Raw genomic sequence first — 17,607 nt, 5'->3', positions numbered from 1 at the left:
TAAACTGCAGGAGGTAAGAATAAGGCTGTCAGGGAGACATTGCCTAAGGAGTATGTACTCCAGCAGAAGGGATGGCTCTTAGACTCTTCCTTTTGCAGTGGACCATGATGTCCCTCTGAAGAGAGGAGGGTGCACTGTGGAATCCTTTGTTGTTAACTTGGGAAAGAAGAAACTTAAAATCTTAATGAATAACAGCAAAAACAACAACTGATACCCATAAAATATTGTTAAATGACCTGCAGAAATAGAGAAATAGTTTTGTTTGTTTATTAGTTTGTTTGTTCCACAGGAAATAACCTTACTATGGCTTCAAACCTTCTAAGCCACTTGAAGAAGTGTGAGCAGCAGAGAGTTCTCTAGAAGCCCATGTTTGTTTGGAAAATTATTTGGGCATTGTGTGAGTGGCATGTGATAGTTGTAAGCCTGTTTTCTAAGGTGTCCTTGGGAAAGTTGTGTGATGAGCTGGAAAGGGTATGCTGGGGGTGGAGCAGCAGCCTGCAGAGTAACAGAGATGCCAGGCTGTGCTGAGGCTACTCAGGAAGCCATGTGAGGGATGGCCCTGGGAATGTCTGGAGGATAGGAGTTTATAAACTATTGTTTAAAGCCACTCAAGTACTCTTTTCCTAGGCTACTGTTTCATTCCTATTATCCTCTTTCTAACTTGTATTTTTAGATGTTTTTGCTTAGAGGTTAAAGCATCTCTTCCTTTTTTTTTCATTGCCCTTCCTTTTTTTTGTGATATGTTTCTTCTTTCTGCTGATATCTGAGTAGTTTCAGTTCTCTTTCCATTTAACGCTTACTTTATTAAAATTCTAGCTCTCTGGTTGCTGTTTTTGTTGTTGTTGTTGTTTTTGTTGTTTTTTTTTTCCCCCAGTGGCTTTCACGTTTTTAACACACGTCCTGTGTAATGAAAATATTAGAGAAACACAAATGTTTATATTAAAATTTTTTTGCTGGAGCCATTTGCCTGGATAAAGGCTGTGTCCAGAACAGTAATATTTTTAAGGCTGGGTGAAGGGTGAGTGAAATCTTGCCTCTGAACAGTTAATTGGGAAGCTCCAAGATCAGATGTGTCATGTTTATTAACAAAGAAGAAAAGTAACCTATTTTGAAAATGATTTTGCTTTTCTGTTATTGGCTTGAACTGCTGTTCAAGCAGTAAGGGCACCTGGATAAACGTGCAGTGTTAGTTAATTAACCATGATTATAAACTGTGATAATTGCGTTTTATTTGTAAAATACTGTTTTTGGCATGAGATTAGAACTAAAATCTTGTCCATTTGTATGAATTACTGAAAGAAAACTGGTGATTATGATATGTATTCTTTTTATTTTGCTTACAGCTATGTTTTAACTAGAAGACACAAAGAACAATAGTAGAAAGCTTGAAAACAGAAGACTTTGGAGCTGGGGTTTTGAAGGCAGTTAGATTATTTTATTTCATGTGAGCAGAGAGAAAATACCACTTCAGTATTCCACATATCTCTACTTTTCTTCTTCCTCTCTTATTTTCTGTGCAGCAGCAGTGCAGGATTCTGTATTTCCCCTACCCAATCTGATGTTCCCTATAAAGCTACCTCTGTTGTTTCGTTTTTAGTGATACTGTTGTAGTTGCAGAATTTCTTCTGAAACTCAGATCATAAGAGGCAAAGAATCTTATATTTAGCTCTGAAATGTGAATGCTTTAGGACCTGGCTGATCTGTGGGATGACAAATAATAAACTGCAAATCCTCATCCAAAATACACTGGGGATTTGCACTTAGTGGAGCTCAAGAATGTGAGGGCAGGACACTGCTGGGAGTAGAGCTAGTGTTTTTATGTGAAGAACACCCCAGTTGCTGGCTGGATCCAGCCTGGGACTCTCACTAAGTCTTGACACTCTGCCAGGGCTGTGGGAACAGGGTGAGGCTTTCCCTGCTCTTTGGGACCTTACTTCTTACTGCCTTGGGAAGAGGAGCTGGCTGAAAGTGCAGAGTGAAAAAAGGCTGCTGCTCTCTCAATCCCTTTATTTTAGCTCCTGTGCTCTAGAAGTTACCCAAACCAGTTGCTGTCAGAATGAGAGAAATGAAGCATTCCCATCCTCATATGAAAGTGTGTTTATCTACTGTGCTTAAAACAGAGAGGGACAGAACATCTTTTACAAGCTGTGCAATCATTACAGTGTTGTCATCCATCTCTTTACATCCTGTAAGTCACCGTGTTACAGCATGCCCTGCCCCCCGTGAAAAACTACCAAAGTTGTATAGTCATATGCAATTGAGAATGAAACCGAGTGAAAAATCCTATGTCTGTGATAATTCCAATCACCTCTGCTCTGAAAAACAAATGTAGAACCAAACTCTCCTCTGTAGCTAGATGTACATGGCTTCTACTAGGCAAACGCTATGAAACTCATTGGAGAAAAGGGTTGTGATGAGCAGCACAGAGTCCAGCTGGAGGTGAAACTGTCACTACTGGAATATCCCAGGAGCTGATACGGGGGCTAATACTATTTAGTGTCTTCATTAGTGACTTGGACAAAGGATAGAGTGCACCTTCTGCATGTTTGTAAATGATAAGAAAATGGAAGGAGTGGCTGGTACAGCAGATGGTTATGCTGCCATTCAGAGAGACCTGACAGGCTGGAAAAATGGACAAACAAGACTCTTACAAAGGGAAATGTGAAGTCCTGCACCTGGGGAGGCATAATTCCTTGCACTAATACATACTGAGGATCAAATGGCTGAAAAGGAGCTTGTCAGAAAGGGACCTGGGGGCCCTGATAGACAACAAGCTGAACATGAGCCAGCAAAGTACTCTTGTGGCAAAGATGGCCAAGAGCATCTGGGGCTGCATTAGGAAAAATGTTGCTGGGACTGTGGGAGGTGATCTTTCCCCTCTGCTAAGCACTGGCGAGATGCATCTAGGGTGCTGTGTCCAGTTCTGGGGCCCCCAGTACAAGAGAGACATGGACATACTGGAGCAAGTCCAATGGAGAGCGATGCAGATGATTAAGGGATTGGAGTGTCCAGCCTCAAAGGGGAGGCTGAACGAGCTGGGACTGTTCAGCCTTGAGAAGAGAAGACAGCGCAGGAGATCTTGTCAATATGTGTAAATGCCTGATTTGAGGGAGTAATGAAGAGGGAGCCAGACTCTTCTCAGTGGTGTCCTATGAAGGGAAAAGAGTCAATGGACACAAATGAGTAAGAAGAAACCTTTTTACTCTGAGGGAGGCCAAACACTGGAACAGGTTGCCCAGAGAAACTGTGTAGTCCCCATCCTTAGAGGTATTTAAAACATAACTGGATGTAATCCTGAGCAACCTGCGGTTAAGTGACCTCTATGTGGGCAGAGGGGTTGGACTAAGCAGTCTCCAAAGGTGTCTTCCAACCTCAGCCATTCTGCAATGCTGTGAAAAAGGAACAAGGAACCTCTCTCAAGCCCTTAGATGCCAGTGATGGAGGCATACAGTATGATACTGTAACTGAGACTTGCCTGTACTTACTTTTGTGAGCACAGTGGTTGGGTATGTGAGCTAGGCTGTTCCGTACAGGATTAAGATTTTTTATTTTGGTTTGGTCTACAGACATCTGTTGAAAATTTTTACCTGTGAAAGAAAAAGATAACCATTACCATATGAAAAGAATTGTAATATGGTGCATTGTAGATCTCTGGCTTCTAGAAAAAAAGAAAGCTTACTTAGTAATTCTCAGAAATATGTAATAACAAGAAACCACTGACTGAAAAAAGCTGTTGCTTTGTTCTCTTCACATTCATTAAAAAGAGTGCCTGACTTAATATAACCTTTACATGTATCCTTGTCACTTCCTCTCATATAATATAGTAATTGGTCTTAAAACAGGCACAGTCCAGTAGCTAGGTCCATGCAAGAATATTTGGACACTATATTTGTAGAAATACTCAACTAGATGGATTTGATTTCAGAATCAAAGCTTTAGTTTGCAAACTTTTCTTGTAGGGTCTCAACCTTTCTAAGCACTTGAACACAAATGGAGTTCAACTGCTGGCTGGAGAATGGGACTGGTGGAAGTCTATCATCAGTAAAGATGAGCTTTGAGAAGGTTTCACTGCAGATGAAAACATAGCAGAACTGCTATAAACTGATACTGATTCTTACTAAATTATGTTTATGGAAATTCCATTTTTACCAAGAATAGATACTGGAAAATGAAAAGTTAATTGGCTAACTGTGGCATTTCACTGGCTAAGATTAAAGTTAACTTTGGTCTAGTACTATTAAAAAATACAGTATGTTAGATGACGTAATGCATTTCATTACATACATTACACATCAAATATTATTTAAAAACTAGAAACTCAAGCACCAAATCAACATTTTCCCAAGATCCTTTTCCTCAGTTTATCTTATTCTGTGATATTTGAGTCCCTCAAATTTTTATTTTTTTTTATCCTCAGATCTGAGATGAGCCTTGTAAGGAGTCTTGAGTTGTCTTGCCAAACAGCTGCTCACCCAGCACGATGGAGCATACCCTCCATGTTAATAGTGCAGCCTTCAGCTCAGCATGAAGCAGGATTCTGGCTCAAAGACTGTGGCAGTTGATAAACACTGGATCAATCTACTGGATCCCCTCAGTAGAACTGATGCATATTGGGCTAAAGCATGAAGAATCTCTTATGGATGAGCTGTGTCTAACAGAAACAGACTTTGGTTTCTTTTTCCCATGTTTTACTCTTTATTTAGTCTTTAACAGTTTTCCAGGGTGATCAAAAGTGGGTGTAAATGTTGGTAGATTTCTTCTATAGCATCACATCCACTATGCACAAAGAAATAAATATATCAATTCCAAAACAGCAGAGCCTGCTGCTCCCATTAGTGCAATTCGAGTTATATTGGTTTCAGTGATGCTTATGCTGAGAACTAATGGCTTATTATTTATGTATCATTATGGCTTTGATGATGGGAGATTGTTTTTTCTATCAAGAGATATGTTTATTTCATAAATGTGGATATCTGGCAGCAAAACAACAGTACAAAGCATAATCATGTCTGCAAAGCTGATATAAGTGCCTGGAAAAGAATCCTTGTTTTCTAAAAGTTCTGGCATCAAGTGAAAGTATTCTTCTTCTCTTCCTTTCTATCTGCTCCACATAACATAAGAGAAAAAAATTTTTCTTTCTTTAAGACATCATCTTTGTCATCCCTGAGAGCATATTTATGATAGATTTGTTTTTGAATGAAATGGAAAGGAGGCAATTTCATTATTATAAAATGCATTTCATTTTGTTTACTAACGTTTTTTACTGGTTGTTCTTTGATTTTCTTTTGCATTTAGGTAAGGGAACTACATTGAGTTGTGTTTTGTGGAAGTTATGAATGTTAAGATGAATGTCTCACTGTAAATCAGTCCTTCAGTTTGAGAAAGAAACAGCCACATGGACCAGCTTTGCTCTACTCTTTCTTGGCCAAGAAGTGCTTCCTGTTGGACTATACCATACTGCTTATGTCAATAAAAGCTTAATAATAGCCTATTTTTTTACATTAGCTGTTCAAGCAAATAAAAGGTACTGTACTGCTGTAATAAGACCTGTAATAAAGTGTCAATTTAGACCTGAAAGGTTAGTAATCTAAAAGATGAGTGGGTGATAGAAGGAGGCTCCAGGTTGTTAGAGGGTGCTAAGAGCTGCCTTACATTTCAGACAGGCTTCCTTTTACTTGTATCACTTGGAATTTCTCTGCTTACACCATTTTCCCTGTTTAAAGAAGATGGCAGTACAGTTTGCAAAAAGAGATGTTTGCAAAGGTCATAAATACAAAATACTTCAGATTGTGAATGCCAGCTCAGCACTGTGAGTGGCAAGCACTCTTGCAATGTTGACAGTAGTTTTTGGTATATTCTATCTTTGCTCTCCCCAGTGGAGGGCAAAACAAAGTAGTTATTCTGAGAGAAACCAGTGTCATGATAGTCAGGCAAATCTCATTGCTACTCACAACAACATCTCCCTTTTGTGTAAGTGCTAAGGCTCAGCTACTAAATGGACTCATCTTTCATTTCCAGGAGCACAGAAAACAGAACAAAAAAACTCACCAAATCCCCATCTATGTGCCAGTTGCCTTAGTAGCAGTAAGCACAAAAATTAGTTCTGACTTTAATGAAAGGCATGGTCGTGGAAGACAATCAACACTGTGTCAGCTGAGAAAATAATTTTCAAATTGAGTTCTCCTAGATTGTTGATCCTGCCCCAGATATTCAGTGTTTAGGAAATCACATGTACCCCCCACATTCATTACTTGAGAAAAGGAGTATTAACACTTCAGTGTCCTCCAAAGAGCATATGTTGTTTTTTCCCTCAGCTAGGCCTCCTGCAGAAAAAAAAAACCCAATGAGGAAATGAAATATCTTTCCTCAGAGAGAGCTGCCTGCACAGTGCTGCTGGCTGGACTGGAGCCAGGCTTACTTTGCTTCTGATCCCTGTAAGTCCTGCAGGCACAGTGCACTGGAGACCTGGAAGCCTTGGAGCTCGTACAGTAAATGCAGTTCTAATTCACAGCAAGTCAGGTGGCTTTAATTACAGGGGCAGACAGATTTAAACCACACACATAGGCCTGAAGAGGGATAACCAGATCTTTTTATCCTGAAGAAATGTTAGACAGTATCTGAGTTGTGCAATGAATTCCTGTCAGACACTCTCTGCCTCCTTACGTACTTTTAATTCAAATGCTTCAGTGGAAGCCCTTTTTGCCATCTATAGTAATATTTTTATTGCTGGAAAGCTTTGTTAAAGGGAACTGGTACACATGGAACTGGGCTTAAAGCAGATACAGGCTTTTTTTTTTTTTTCTCTGAGGGAGATAATAAACTGTCGGAGATAAAATGACATACTCTTCCTTTGGACATGGAAAGACAGGTCCTATTGCAATAATTAGATTTATGATGACTGATGATTTTGCCCTCATTCATGCATGTAGACTGCAGACCATGGAGCACTGAGTGGATGCAGAGGGTTCATCCCACTTTAGCTGGTTGCAACTTTTTGTCATAGGCTGCTTATAGAAAACCACCTGTCCTTCTGTCCAAAGCAAACAAAGGTTTAACCACAGAGTATCATACAGTCTTAAGAAAAATCTATAATCACATTTTAAATAACGTGGTAGTTACCTCCACATCAAATATATTCATAGTCTAGCTAATTCCACCAAGAAATGTTTCCCTATAGTTGTTCTCAGGTTTGGTTTATCCAATTTGAGTTCATTCCTCCTCCTGCTTTCAGCATGAATGATCTCGAATATCTCAGCCTCACTGTGCCATATTATACTTCAGTTGTAAAGAAGCTCTGCAGGTTTTCTTGACTTTCACATGTGAGCTGAACCTTATTGAGTTCAGTGTAGGAAGAGTTGTGCTGGAGCAATCCTTGCTAGCCATGTGGAGTTTGGGGTTTGTATGGTTGAGTGAATAGATGAAGAGTGCACAGTAAAAAAAGTAGTGACATCTATAGACCAGGTCTATCAAGCTTTCAGGAATGTGGCCTCATGTTCAGTAACTGGAACTTTTCCAATAGCTCCTTTTTACCTTGAAAAACTATTTCCAGCCTTTATTTGCACAACATAGAATGACCTCTCATTGTGAAATTGCTGTCTTTACTCTCATTATTAGTGATGTGAAGGAAAATTTGCTATTTTATAGATCCCTTAACTTAGGAGTCAGAACAGTTTGCACTATCATGCAAGCTCAGATAGTGACCTGACCTAACTGAGGGCTATTCTCAGACAGGGTTTCTGTCCACTTCTCATTCCACTGGAGGATAACATCTCATGTCTGTTGGGGTGAGGGTAGATTAACTTACACTGTAATGTTTAATCTTTGTAATGGTGTACTGGTAAGCTTGGGGATTGCTGTTGTTTGCCTCATTTTCAGTTGGATATTACAGTGGTTGGAAGGCATGCTAGATGTGTTTAATTTTGGCAGGAACTAATCCCAAAGGAGATGAAGCTGGAGACACTGATATGTTGAAGTAAACTCCAGCATGCAGGCCAGCCAGCCAGATTCATTTAAACATGGATGTAAGTCAAACAAAGTACTAGATCCCAAATCCTGCCAAACCCTGGTTTTGAGTTTACTTCAGAATTCTGATGCTCTGCTTCATTACTGTTGTATTACAGTTTCCAAACCACAACATAAAAGCGATTCCTCTGTCTTTATAAATTTAGCAACTTGAATTCAGCTTTGGAGGAACTGTGAGGACAGCACATTAGACCAAAGAACTGGCACTCAGGGTAGGAGGCATGAGAAGGGGTGACACTACAACCTGGAGTCATAATATGTCTATAACAGGAAAGTGGTATGGTGCAGAGCCATATAGCATGGCACATGTGGGCTTACCTGGTTGGATCCAGAAGCAGATCTCAACTGAGTTAGAGATGTGAGTGCAGTACTGTTCCCTTGCACATCTAGTTCAAGGACTGAATGCTGACACAAGGCAGCAGGCATGGCAGTGGTTCTTAATGTACAATTCACAAAGCACATGCATGATCTAGAGGCACTTACCTTCCTCAGCCACCTTACATGCTTCCTAACTACCTACACTTTTTGCTTGCTTATTAGACCTGCTTAAATCTTATTTCCTACACCTAAGCACCTTGCTTCAGCTGTCAGCTGATGTCCTGTCCATATGCTGCGATTACTACTACATGCAGGGTGAAGAAACTGAAAAAGATCTTGAAGAAATAGAAATGTCATGGGTCAGACTTACCTATTTTTTCTGAGTCAGCTTGCCACATCAGTAGAGATTATAGGATTTGGGAGACAGAGAAGAAAGAAATTACCTGATGGAGAGCTGAGAAGTGAGGGAAGACGGGGAGGGCACAAAAGCACATGGTGAGATCTATCGGAGTTGAAGCCATTTATCAGTTTGTCTGAAGGTGTCCTAGTACAGACTTTGTAGGAGAGTAGTTGGTTAGAGTCTGTGTTCCAGGGATGATCCAACAAAGCCTGGCAGCTGCTTCTGTGGTCCAGCAAGTTGTATTCACTCCTACTCTTTTGAGATTTGTGTGCAAAATGGTGGGTGCTGGTGCTAGAGGAGAAGCTTGACGTTGTGCTCTGGGAAGCAGTTAGGAAGGAATTGCCTGCAGTGATTGGGGGGAGGCTCTGGGTTCTGATGGGCAGAAGTCCCTGACACTCTGCTTGCTTCTTTTCTGGTATGAGGTACTTTGTGTCTGTGCTCCTTATTTTAAAGTCAGTGATAGTCACACACTCATCTGGAATGTCTTTGCAATTTGTGTCCATAATGCAATCAAAAGTTGTGATGATGTCATCTACTTCTGAAGTTTCTTCTCTAGGGTATCGGTCTCTGCTTCTCTCCTTCTGACTGGTTTTCTGGTCATCTTTCTTCTTTTTGCAAGAGAAAATGTGGTTCAGCATACTCAATCGTCCTTCTTTCTTTAGGAGTCTGTTGTTCTGGGAGGGAAACTGATGAAGCGGCTCAGATCTACTGGAAGCAGAAATCAAAATATTATATCTTCATTGCCAAAAAAAATAATGCTTGTGTTAGCCCATGAAATGGGGTATATACTGTTCAGACATATTTGCAGGGGTGGTTCAAGGGGGCAGAAAATTAGGACTCCAAATTTGTAATTAACAAAACCTGAAAATACTATGTTACTTCACTCTTTCTTACGGAGTTCATTGCCTTACACTCATCTTAATGTAGGCTCAGTGCAGCCAGCAGGAAAACAAACAAACAAACTTTTCTGGCTTCAGCATCTACCAGCTGCAGAATCATTAATCTTAATGGTGAGGCAAGATCCAATAATAACATGCTGGGATCTTTAAAACCAAGTGGTCTTTGTATTATGTCATGTTTGGAAAAAGATATTGCCAAGAACACAGTCATTGCTAACACTGTAACAAAGGCAAGAGTTCACCTTTCCCTTTCCCCTTCTCTTTCCCCCCTTCCCTTTCCCTTTTCCCTTTTCCTCTTTCCTCTTTCCACTTTCCCCTTTCCCTTTTCCCCCTGCCTTGCCTTGCCTTTACTAAGGAGGCCCAGCACAGTTTCAGAAGGTCTGTTGAGAAAATTACCTACAGTAGTGTTGCTGTAGTGGTTTTTAGATGAGATTTTGACTAAACAACATTTCAGACCTACTCCAAAAAGCAGAGCGCAGGAGGAGGAGAGGTAATGTTATTCATGTCTCTGAGTTTGTAACATGGGAAATAATACTAACTACTGACTGGAAAGGACAGGAAAGCACAAAGAAATGTGATGATAAATGTCTTTGTAAGTACATGTTTATTTACCAAAGTTGAAGAACAGAAATTAATTAAGTGACAACTGCTGAAACATGAGAAATACAAAGAGGGAGGAAGATCATAAGCAATGGTAAAAGAATTATAACTTTTAACAGAAAAAAACTCAGAATAAGAAGAGACAATCAAAACAGAGAACTAAAGAAGGCTAGGAAAACATTCCCAAACCCTTAACCAGAGAATGAAAACTTGCAACTTATTTTATTATCTAGCTGGCAAAGCTGCTTTTGTCTTTAGTCTATCCCTCTGTCTGATTACAGGAACACACAGTGCACAGAGATTTCAAAAAAGTGGAAGATGTGTATCTGAGGCCTGAAATTATTCTGTAAGATAGATTTTCTGCACAAGGGTGACTGAGCAAGAGCTGTAATCATATCTTCTTGGTTCAGAACCCTCTGCTGATCAGCAGACTAGCACTGTAACCACAGTGATGAGTCTTCACTAGATGACTAATTCTAATGTTGCTATTTTGGTGGAAAACTTGAACTGAGTATTGCATATGAATCGAGGAGACATCACCCTGGGCTCAAACCCTTCAGCAGCATACAAAAAGCAATAAATTTGTTTTCTACTCAGTGACAACATGTGAGCAAGATATGAACTTTTGCTTTACCTGCTCTCCTGAGACAGCAGCTTGATGCATGCTGTGTGCCCACAGTACATTGCGTATGTCAGAGGAGTGTTTTCATTGATGTCTCGAGGGCTGCTCTCTATCCCCAGCTCTAACAGTGTCTGCACACAGTCAGCTTTCCCTGCTGCTGCAGCCCAGTGCAAAGGTGTCCTACAGAAAAGGGGGAGTATCATTAAAATAGATTAATAAATTTACAATCAAAACTATTAATGACATAATGAGGTGTGCTCCTGTGCTGCTCATCCAGATTAATGACAGCCATTTTAAGGAATTCTCCAGCAGCTTACCCCACGGTGATATAGTTGCCAGTAGTGGTAACAAGGCCGTAGACTAGCATCTATCTATGTACATTTATTTTGCTGTAGAGAAAGTAGGTATGGGGCTGCAAATGCTTATACATGCTATATAGTAGCACCTCTTCTGCTGCAGGAGTTGCAGAGTGAGAGGAATGCCTGAAATTTTCAGAGCAGGATTTGAAAAAAATCTTTGCACTGTCCACTGCATAGGGGCAGGCTCTTCTCATCTTTACACTAAACACAATTAGCAACGGTTGGCTTAGTGCTCCCCATGAAAGTAATAGGAGAAGATGCCTCCCTCAGATGAATGAGTAGGACTGAACACATCTACCAGACTGTTATTGCCCCTTTGACAGTTTCTGTGTTCTTTGATGGGCACAGACTGCAGCAGACATAATTGTCTTGAATCAAACTGATTTTCTGCTTGGCAGAATATTTGCATCTTGTTTTGGAAACTTCTGTCCAGTTTCCAAATTGTGGTCTTTTGCTCTTGTGAAAAATCTGAAAGCACAGAAAACACCATAAGAAAACTGCAAGAATTAAAACCTCCCACTTTTCTCTGCCTCTTTCTTTGCAATCCCAGTGATTTCAGATGAGTACAATCAGAAACACAATAGAATGGAAATCTACTGTGTGTTTATAGTCAACTACTTATCTTTTCCCCTCTTCAAGTATAATACCTTCTATGGAAATATCTGAGAATATGTAATAGGAGATTGTGTCTTACTGAGCTCTTAAGTGTAGTTAAACACCTCCCTTCACCCTTATTTCCATAGAAACACAGTCTTAACTATATTTTACTAATGTTCAGAAATTTCTCCAGAACCCTGTTGGTTTTATTTCTGTTCAATTTTATTGCTCTTTTCCTTGAAGAATGCTATTATTTTAAGTACCTGAAGACCTAAGCCAAGAAAATCTTGGCTTTTGCTCCACTGAGTAGGATAATCAATCAACAGTCAGTTGGTTCTGTTTGTGTTGAATACGTTTACAAGCAAAGTTCCTAGCGAGGTAGGTGTGGGGTGAAAAAGAGGAAAGATGATGACTCTTCAGCACTTATGATATGGAGATTTTATCCTGGAAGGAAACAAATGCCTAGTCAGAATGGAAGGTGAAAGGAATATGAATGGAATGAAAGGAATATTGTGTTAGTATCTTAAATGCAACAAGGGAACATTGCCATTTCTTAAATAAAAGTAGCAGCAGGATCTCAGCTTCAAGTTGTAGGATCCTGTTCTATTGTTTTGAAAAGAATGTTCACTTTTGATTGTAAGAAGTTGAGTCAAATGGTGACAAAGTCCTTTCAGACATAATCTTATCATTTCCTACCAGAAACACAAAGTTAAACAACATTCTTACTAGCCAGTTATTTTACTAGATGTGATACATGTGAGCTGGACTGCTTTGCAGTGTTTCTGAGCAAGCACAGTTCTCTGTAAGTGCAGTTTATTAAGTAGGCCATGGCCTGTGAAACAGGAAACATGATTATAGAATAAACAGACCTAGTCTCAGGTTAATAGAAAGGAAGCAGCAATTTCAGTTTCAGAGTTTCCATGGTTACCTGTCATCCACATCAAGGGCCTGCAGGTTGCACTCTGGGACTTTAGCCAGCTCACTGATAATATCACTGTAGCCTGCAGCAGCAGCAATGTGCATACATGTTTTGCCATTCTCGTCATCATAGTTTATTATTGATGGTCCCTGGTAGTGGTCCAGAATGATGGAACACAGAATCCTGTTGCCACTCTGGGAGGAAGTTCAGAGAAAAAGAACATTTTACAATGAAGCTCACACCAAACTGCATTTTCTCTGCTAGAAAAGGCTAAATACAATAATGATATTTTTTTTTTGTATATACCAGACTCACCAGGTATGAAAGCCAAAAGCTTCCAATCTCCTTCTGGGAATTGGGTTTGCTTTATGAATTTCCTAGAACACTTTGAATGCTGGAAAAATAATAAATAATGTACTACTGCAAATATCTCCAAAAGTTGCAGAGTGTAAATTACTCAACAGCTTTCTCAGAAATAACTTCAGGATTTTGCTGTTTTGCTAAGCCAGAGTCCAGAAAGATATGACACTATATTTTCTAATGGAAATTTAGGGTTGGAAAGGACCTCAAAAGACCAACCCACTCTGTAAGCCTGTCCAAGTGCACCTAGAAAAGCCAGGTCAAATATTTGCTCAAGTGCTTCTTGAAAACTTTCTTAGCTAGTTTGCTCCAGTGCTTCAACGTCTTAATAGAAAATTGAACTTGTTCTCTAACCTGCAAATAAAACTGAACATTTTATATCCTAACTTGGTGGAAATACAGTAGAATTCATTATTTTTTTTGTAACAACATAGAAACAAAAGGGTGGAAAGGTCTTTCTGGATCATCAAATTCGATCCCTGCAATCCTTTGCAGCTGTTACATCATCCCTTCCATAAACTTCCCGTGTCCACTAAAAGCAATTAGGTTTTTTGTCCCCTTTACTCCCAAAGGATGGCAGTTCAAGAACTTGTTTGCTTTAATTATTAGTATCTCTAATTTCTATTCATACTCATGGCTGATTTATGTCCCATTGTTTCTGTGACAGTATTATTATTTAAATTCAATACTTTTTTCCTCTGACTGGTATTTGTTCTTCAGATGTATTTATAGACATAATATCTCTTCTGAACTGTTCCCTTGCTGCTCTGATAATCAAGGTCTTTAAGTTTTCCTTGCAAAATATGCTTTATATTTCTCTCATCTTCTCACCTACTAACCCTTCTTCTTTTGTGTTTTAGTTGTATATCCTTGGGGGGGTGTGATTAAAATTGTACCTAGTCGTACACAGACATTTTTGCCAGGTTTTTGTACAGTGACACTATCTCCCTTATTTGTGTTAGAAATAACTCCTTTGGTATGTCACAGAACAGCATTTGCCTTATTCACAGCTGTGTCCCATTAGAAGTTCTCAGTAATTTTTGAATAATCTTTTACACCTTGGTACTCCTCCTCCATAGTCATTTCCAAATACAGAGTTTGTGGTTTCAGGGAGGACCATCTGTTATTAGCACCCAAGTTCATGACTTAAATGTTTCATCTTGTTCAATTTTGTCCCATTTGTATTTGTCTAGAGTTGAAGGTGATCCAGTTTCCACTGTATATCTCCATTCTTTTCAGTTAATGCTTTCCATTTTTTTCTTATTGGTAGATTTCATTAGACAAGACCTGTATTTTGTGCCAGATTATAATGAAAATATTAAGCAATATTGATTTGAAGCCCTATCCCTGAAAGTAATTTCTTTCTGGCCTCTATTCAACACTTAATTATTATTCTTCACTTCTTGATTTTGAGATGCAACTTCTTTTGCTTCTATGTAGTTTAGCCTATTATTTTGTAAGATGTAAATATATCTTTCAAAGACGGATAGTCATCCGTTATACCTCAAGCCTCTTCTACACACTTTTCTTCTCTGCTCTTGGGATATTTTCCTGCTGCATTTTGCACCATTGACAAGATACATTCCTGGTCCCTAGAACCTGCAGCTTCCAGAGCTTCTCAGTCCAGCTGAGAATTCCCTTAATTTACCAAACTGTGTCTCTCTGAAATCAGAATTTTTGTTTTGTATGTACTTTGTTTACTCATTTAATTTAGAGTCTACTAATGATCATGTCATCCAAGCTTATTTTCTATGGCCAGACATTTTATAATAGCCTCATTAACCATGCTAAAATTGTTATTAATTTATAATTGCCTGAATATCTAATGAAAAAAGAGTGTTGATCTTCATGTTCAGGAATATCGAGGTCCTAGGAATAATTGTTATTCTTATTCTCCAGTCCCTATGCCAAATGTCAATATCCTCCATACTAACATAATTCTGAATTACATTTTTTCATCACTAGCATTAGTGAAACCTCTAGTCACATTCAGTGCTAACTGAATCTAGAAGTCTATTATATATACCACAATAAACATCTATCTATTACCATCCTTCTCTAAGTCAGTTTTGACACAAAAAATATTAACATGCAGTATCTTACTATTTCTGTATCTGTGTTCTAGTGACACTATTATTCCTTTGATTTTATACTGTCTTGCTAAGTCCAAATTTCACATCCTGCACCTACAGTTTCAGTCCCTCAGTGTTCTGGCACAACTCTTAGCATTTGTATAAGAAATTTCCCACTGTTCTTACTGGCATTTTATACATTTACAGACTGTTCTGTCTCCCACCAGTCTTCCATTTTCTAGACTAAACAAACCATTTCAACCTCTCTTCGGGAGTCAAGTTTTTCAGCCCACTTATCATACTTTGTGTTTGCTTTTGGCCTCTTTCCAGTTTGTCTACAGCTTTCTTCAACTGTGGCACCCCAAACAACATAATTATCCATCTGAGGCTTCTCCCCTGACATTGAAAATTACATTGCTACTTCCTGTAGCCCACATGTATCACACTTCTGTTAATATATCCCAGAATGATGTTTTTTGGTTTTGTATCAATACCATAATTTAAATTCCTACTCACTTTGTAGTCCACAAGTCTACTATTCTTCATTTTATACAAACAGCTTTAGTTTTTCAGAGTTCTGGACACAGTGCTATTTTATTAATTTCAGTTAATTCCTACAATTTATCAGAATAATTCTGAATTTCATCCTGACCCATGAAGTGCTTGGTGTCCCTCTAATTCGATTCTAGCTGTGGGTTATATATGTATTCTGTATTTTTGCAACCTCATTATGGAACAAATAAATATATTCTTATGATAAAATCTCTGGTTGGACTGTCTGTGAGATGTCTGCCTCTGAAGATTATTTGAACTGTCCTGAATGTGGCTGATAAAGAACATATGATGTAAGTCTCTGGGTTGATTTTGATTGCATTACTCCTTTTTCTTCTCCACTCTGACATCCTATCTTTGGACTGAATTCTGGGTCCATTATAGCAGGTTGTGCTTATACAGATTGTTGTATTGACATCATTCAGTCAGATTAAAATTGCATGTACTGCTCAAAACAGAAAGGGATAATGAATTGGATTTTTTTATGATCACTCTATTCACCACCTGCTTAAGAAGTTTTCTGTGCTGTGTGATGAACTTTATCTTCTTGGCACTTTTCCAGTATTTATGTGTTTTACTGCATGGTATTAAACTGATTAATTGACATTCAAACATGCTGTATCAAATATTTTCTTAACTGAGGAAGCAATAATTGCTTTGAAGATGCTATGAAATTCCTGTTCTAACAATTAAATCAAATTGCTAGTTACATTTTCTAAGTAATCAAAGGATATTTCCTTATATTTTGAACCTTCTGCTGAAAGAGATCTCTGGGCAACTGCTCTGTGGCTTTCCAGCTCTCTCTTCTTAGGAATGCCTTCTTATCTTTACATTCATCTTAGATTTTTAGGTTGCATACAAAATTCTCCTAAAATGCCTACACTGCCCTTATTCTTAGATTGATAGCTTTGAGCTGAAGTCACCAAAAATGCAGTCTTCCTGTGGTAAATTTACCATGAACCACAGTACTATTGTTAGACCTGGATTTTCAGTGATAAATTTACCATAGGAAAATTACATGTTTTTGTAACCTTATTGTATGTATCCCTACATTTCATCTTTCTTTTTTTCTATTAAAGTTCTTTTCAGCAATGTTCTCAGAGATTATTAGTTATTTTTTCTATGTGTTTCAAAGTAATTTCCTTTGAATTGCAGGACTCCCTTCATAGTTTTCTTTACACTTCTGTTCCATCTCATACCTTTATCTGCTTCCACCCGTTATTCACTCTCCTCAGTGAAATTTTCTTTCTTAGATCACCCATCTAAGATAAACTTACTTCATGGAGAAGAAATGTCCTAAAGCCTTGAACCAGGCGCCCTTGCAAGACAGGTTCTCATTGTGCTTTATGCAGGCTTTTGTCTGAGATTTGTGTCATCTCCAAACAGTGACTAACAATTAATTCACTAACAGAGTTGTTAGCTCTCATTTTCACTTGATTAAAACTCAGTTTTCTTTAAGTTGGTTGATAAAAAGCCCAACTTCTGATACTTGCATCTCTCAGTGCTCTCAAAATAAGAAAATAATTTTTCAGGAAGTATCCACCTAATGAAGTACAGTGAGGATAATCATGCAAGTTAGTGACACTTTTCTGGTTTTGACACTTTTTTCAACTATGTCTACTCAGTTTATCCTCATTGTTCCTACAGACATTGATCTTATACTTCAGCCCTTTTTATGTCCAACTGATAATTTTACTTGGGAAGTTTATTGTCACTTATATAATATTCTACCATTACATGGCATTTTATTCTGCCAAGTCTTCAGTCATTCATAGTACAATGTTTTAATCATAGAATCACAGAATCATGGAATGGTTTGGGTTGGAAGGGACCTTAAAGATCATCTAGTTCCAGCCCCCCTGCCATGAGCAGGGACACCTTCCACTG

General features: G+C 38.7%; 1 protein-coding gene across 1 annotated transcript in view; it reads right to left on the bottom strand.

Moving 5' to 3' along the window:
- ANKRD55 (ankyrin repeat domain 55) overlaps positions 1–17,607 on the bottom strand; it is a 45,640-nt gene that overhangs the window by 3,914 nt on the left and 24,119 nt on the right. Inside the window, exons 7-10 of the mRNA XM_029086319.1 lie at positions 12,746–12,930; positions 10,874–11,041; positions 8,784–9,445; positions 3,486–3,587 (exon numbers count right to left, since the gene is read on the bottom strand). Coding sequence (XP_028942152.1) covers positions 3,486–3,587; positions 8,784–9,445; positions 10,874–11,041; positions 12,746–12,930 — 1,117 coding nt within the window. The remainder of the gene's footprint in view (positions 1–3,485; positions 3,588–8,783; positions 9,446–10,873; positions 11,042–12,745; positions 12,931–17,607) is intronic.

Source organism: Antrostomus carolinensis, unplaced genomic scaffold (genome assembly GCF_000700745.2).
Source record: "Antrostomus carolinensis isolate BGI_N321 unplaced genomic scaffold, ASM70074v2 scaffold4418, whole genome shotgun sequence".
NCBI lineage: Eukaryota > Metazoa > Chordata > Aves > Caprimulgiformes > Caprimulgidae > Antrostomus > Antrostomus carolinensis.
Note: the sequence above shows the minus strand (reverse complement) of the source record. Positions and strands in the feature narration are given on the sequence as shown.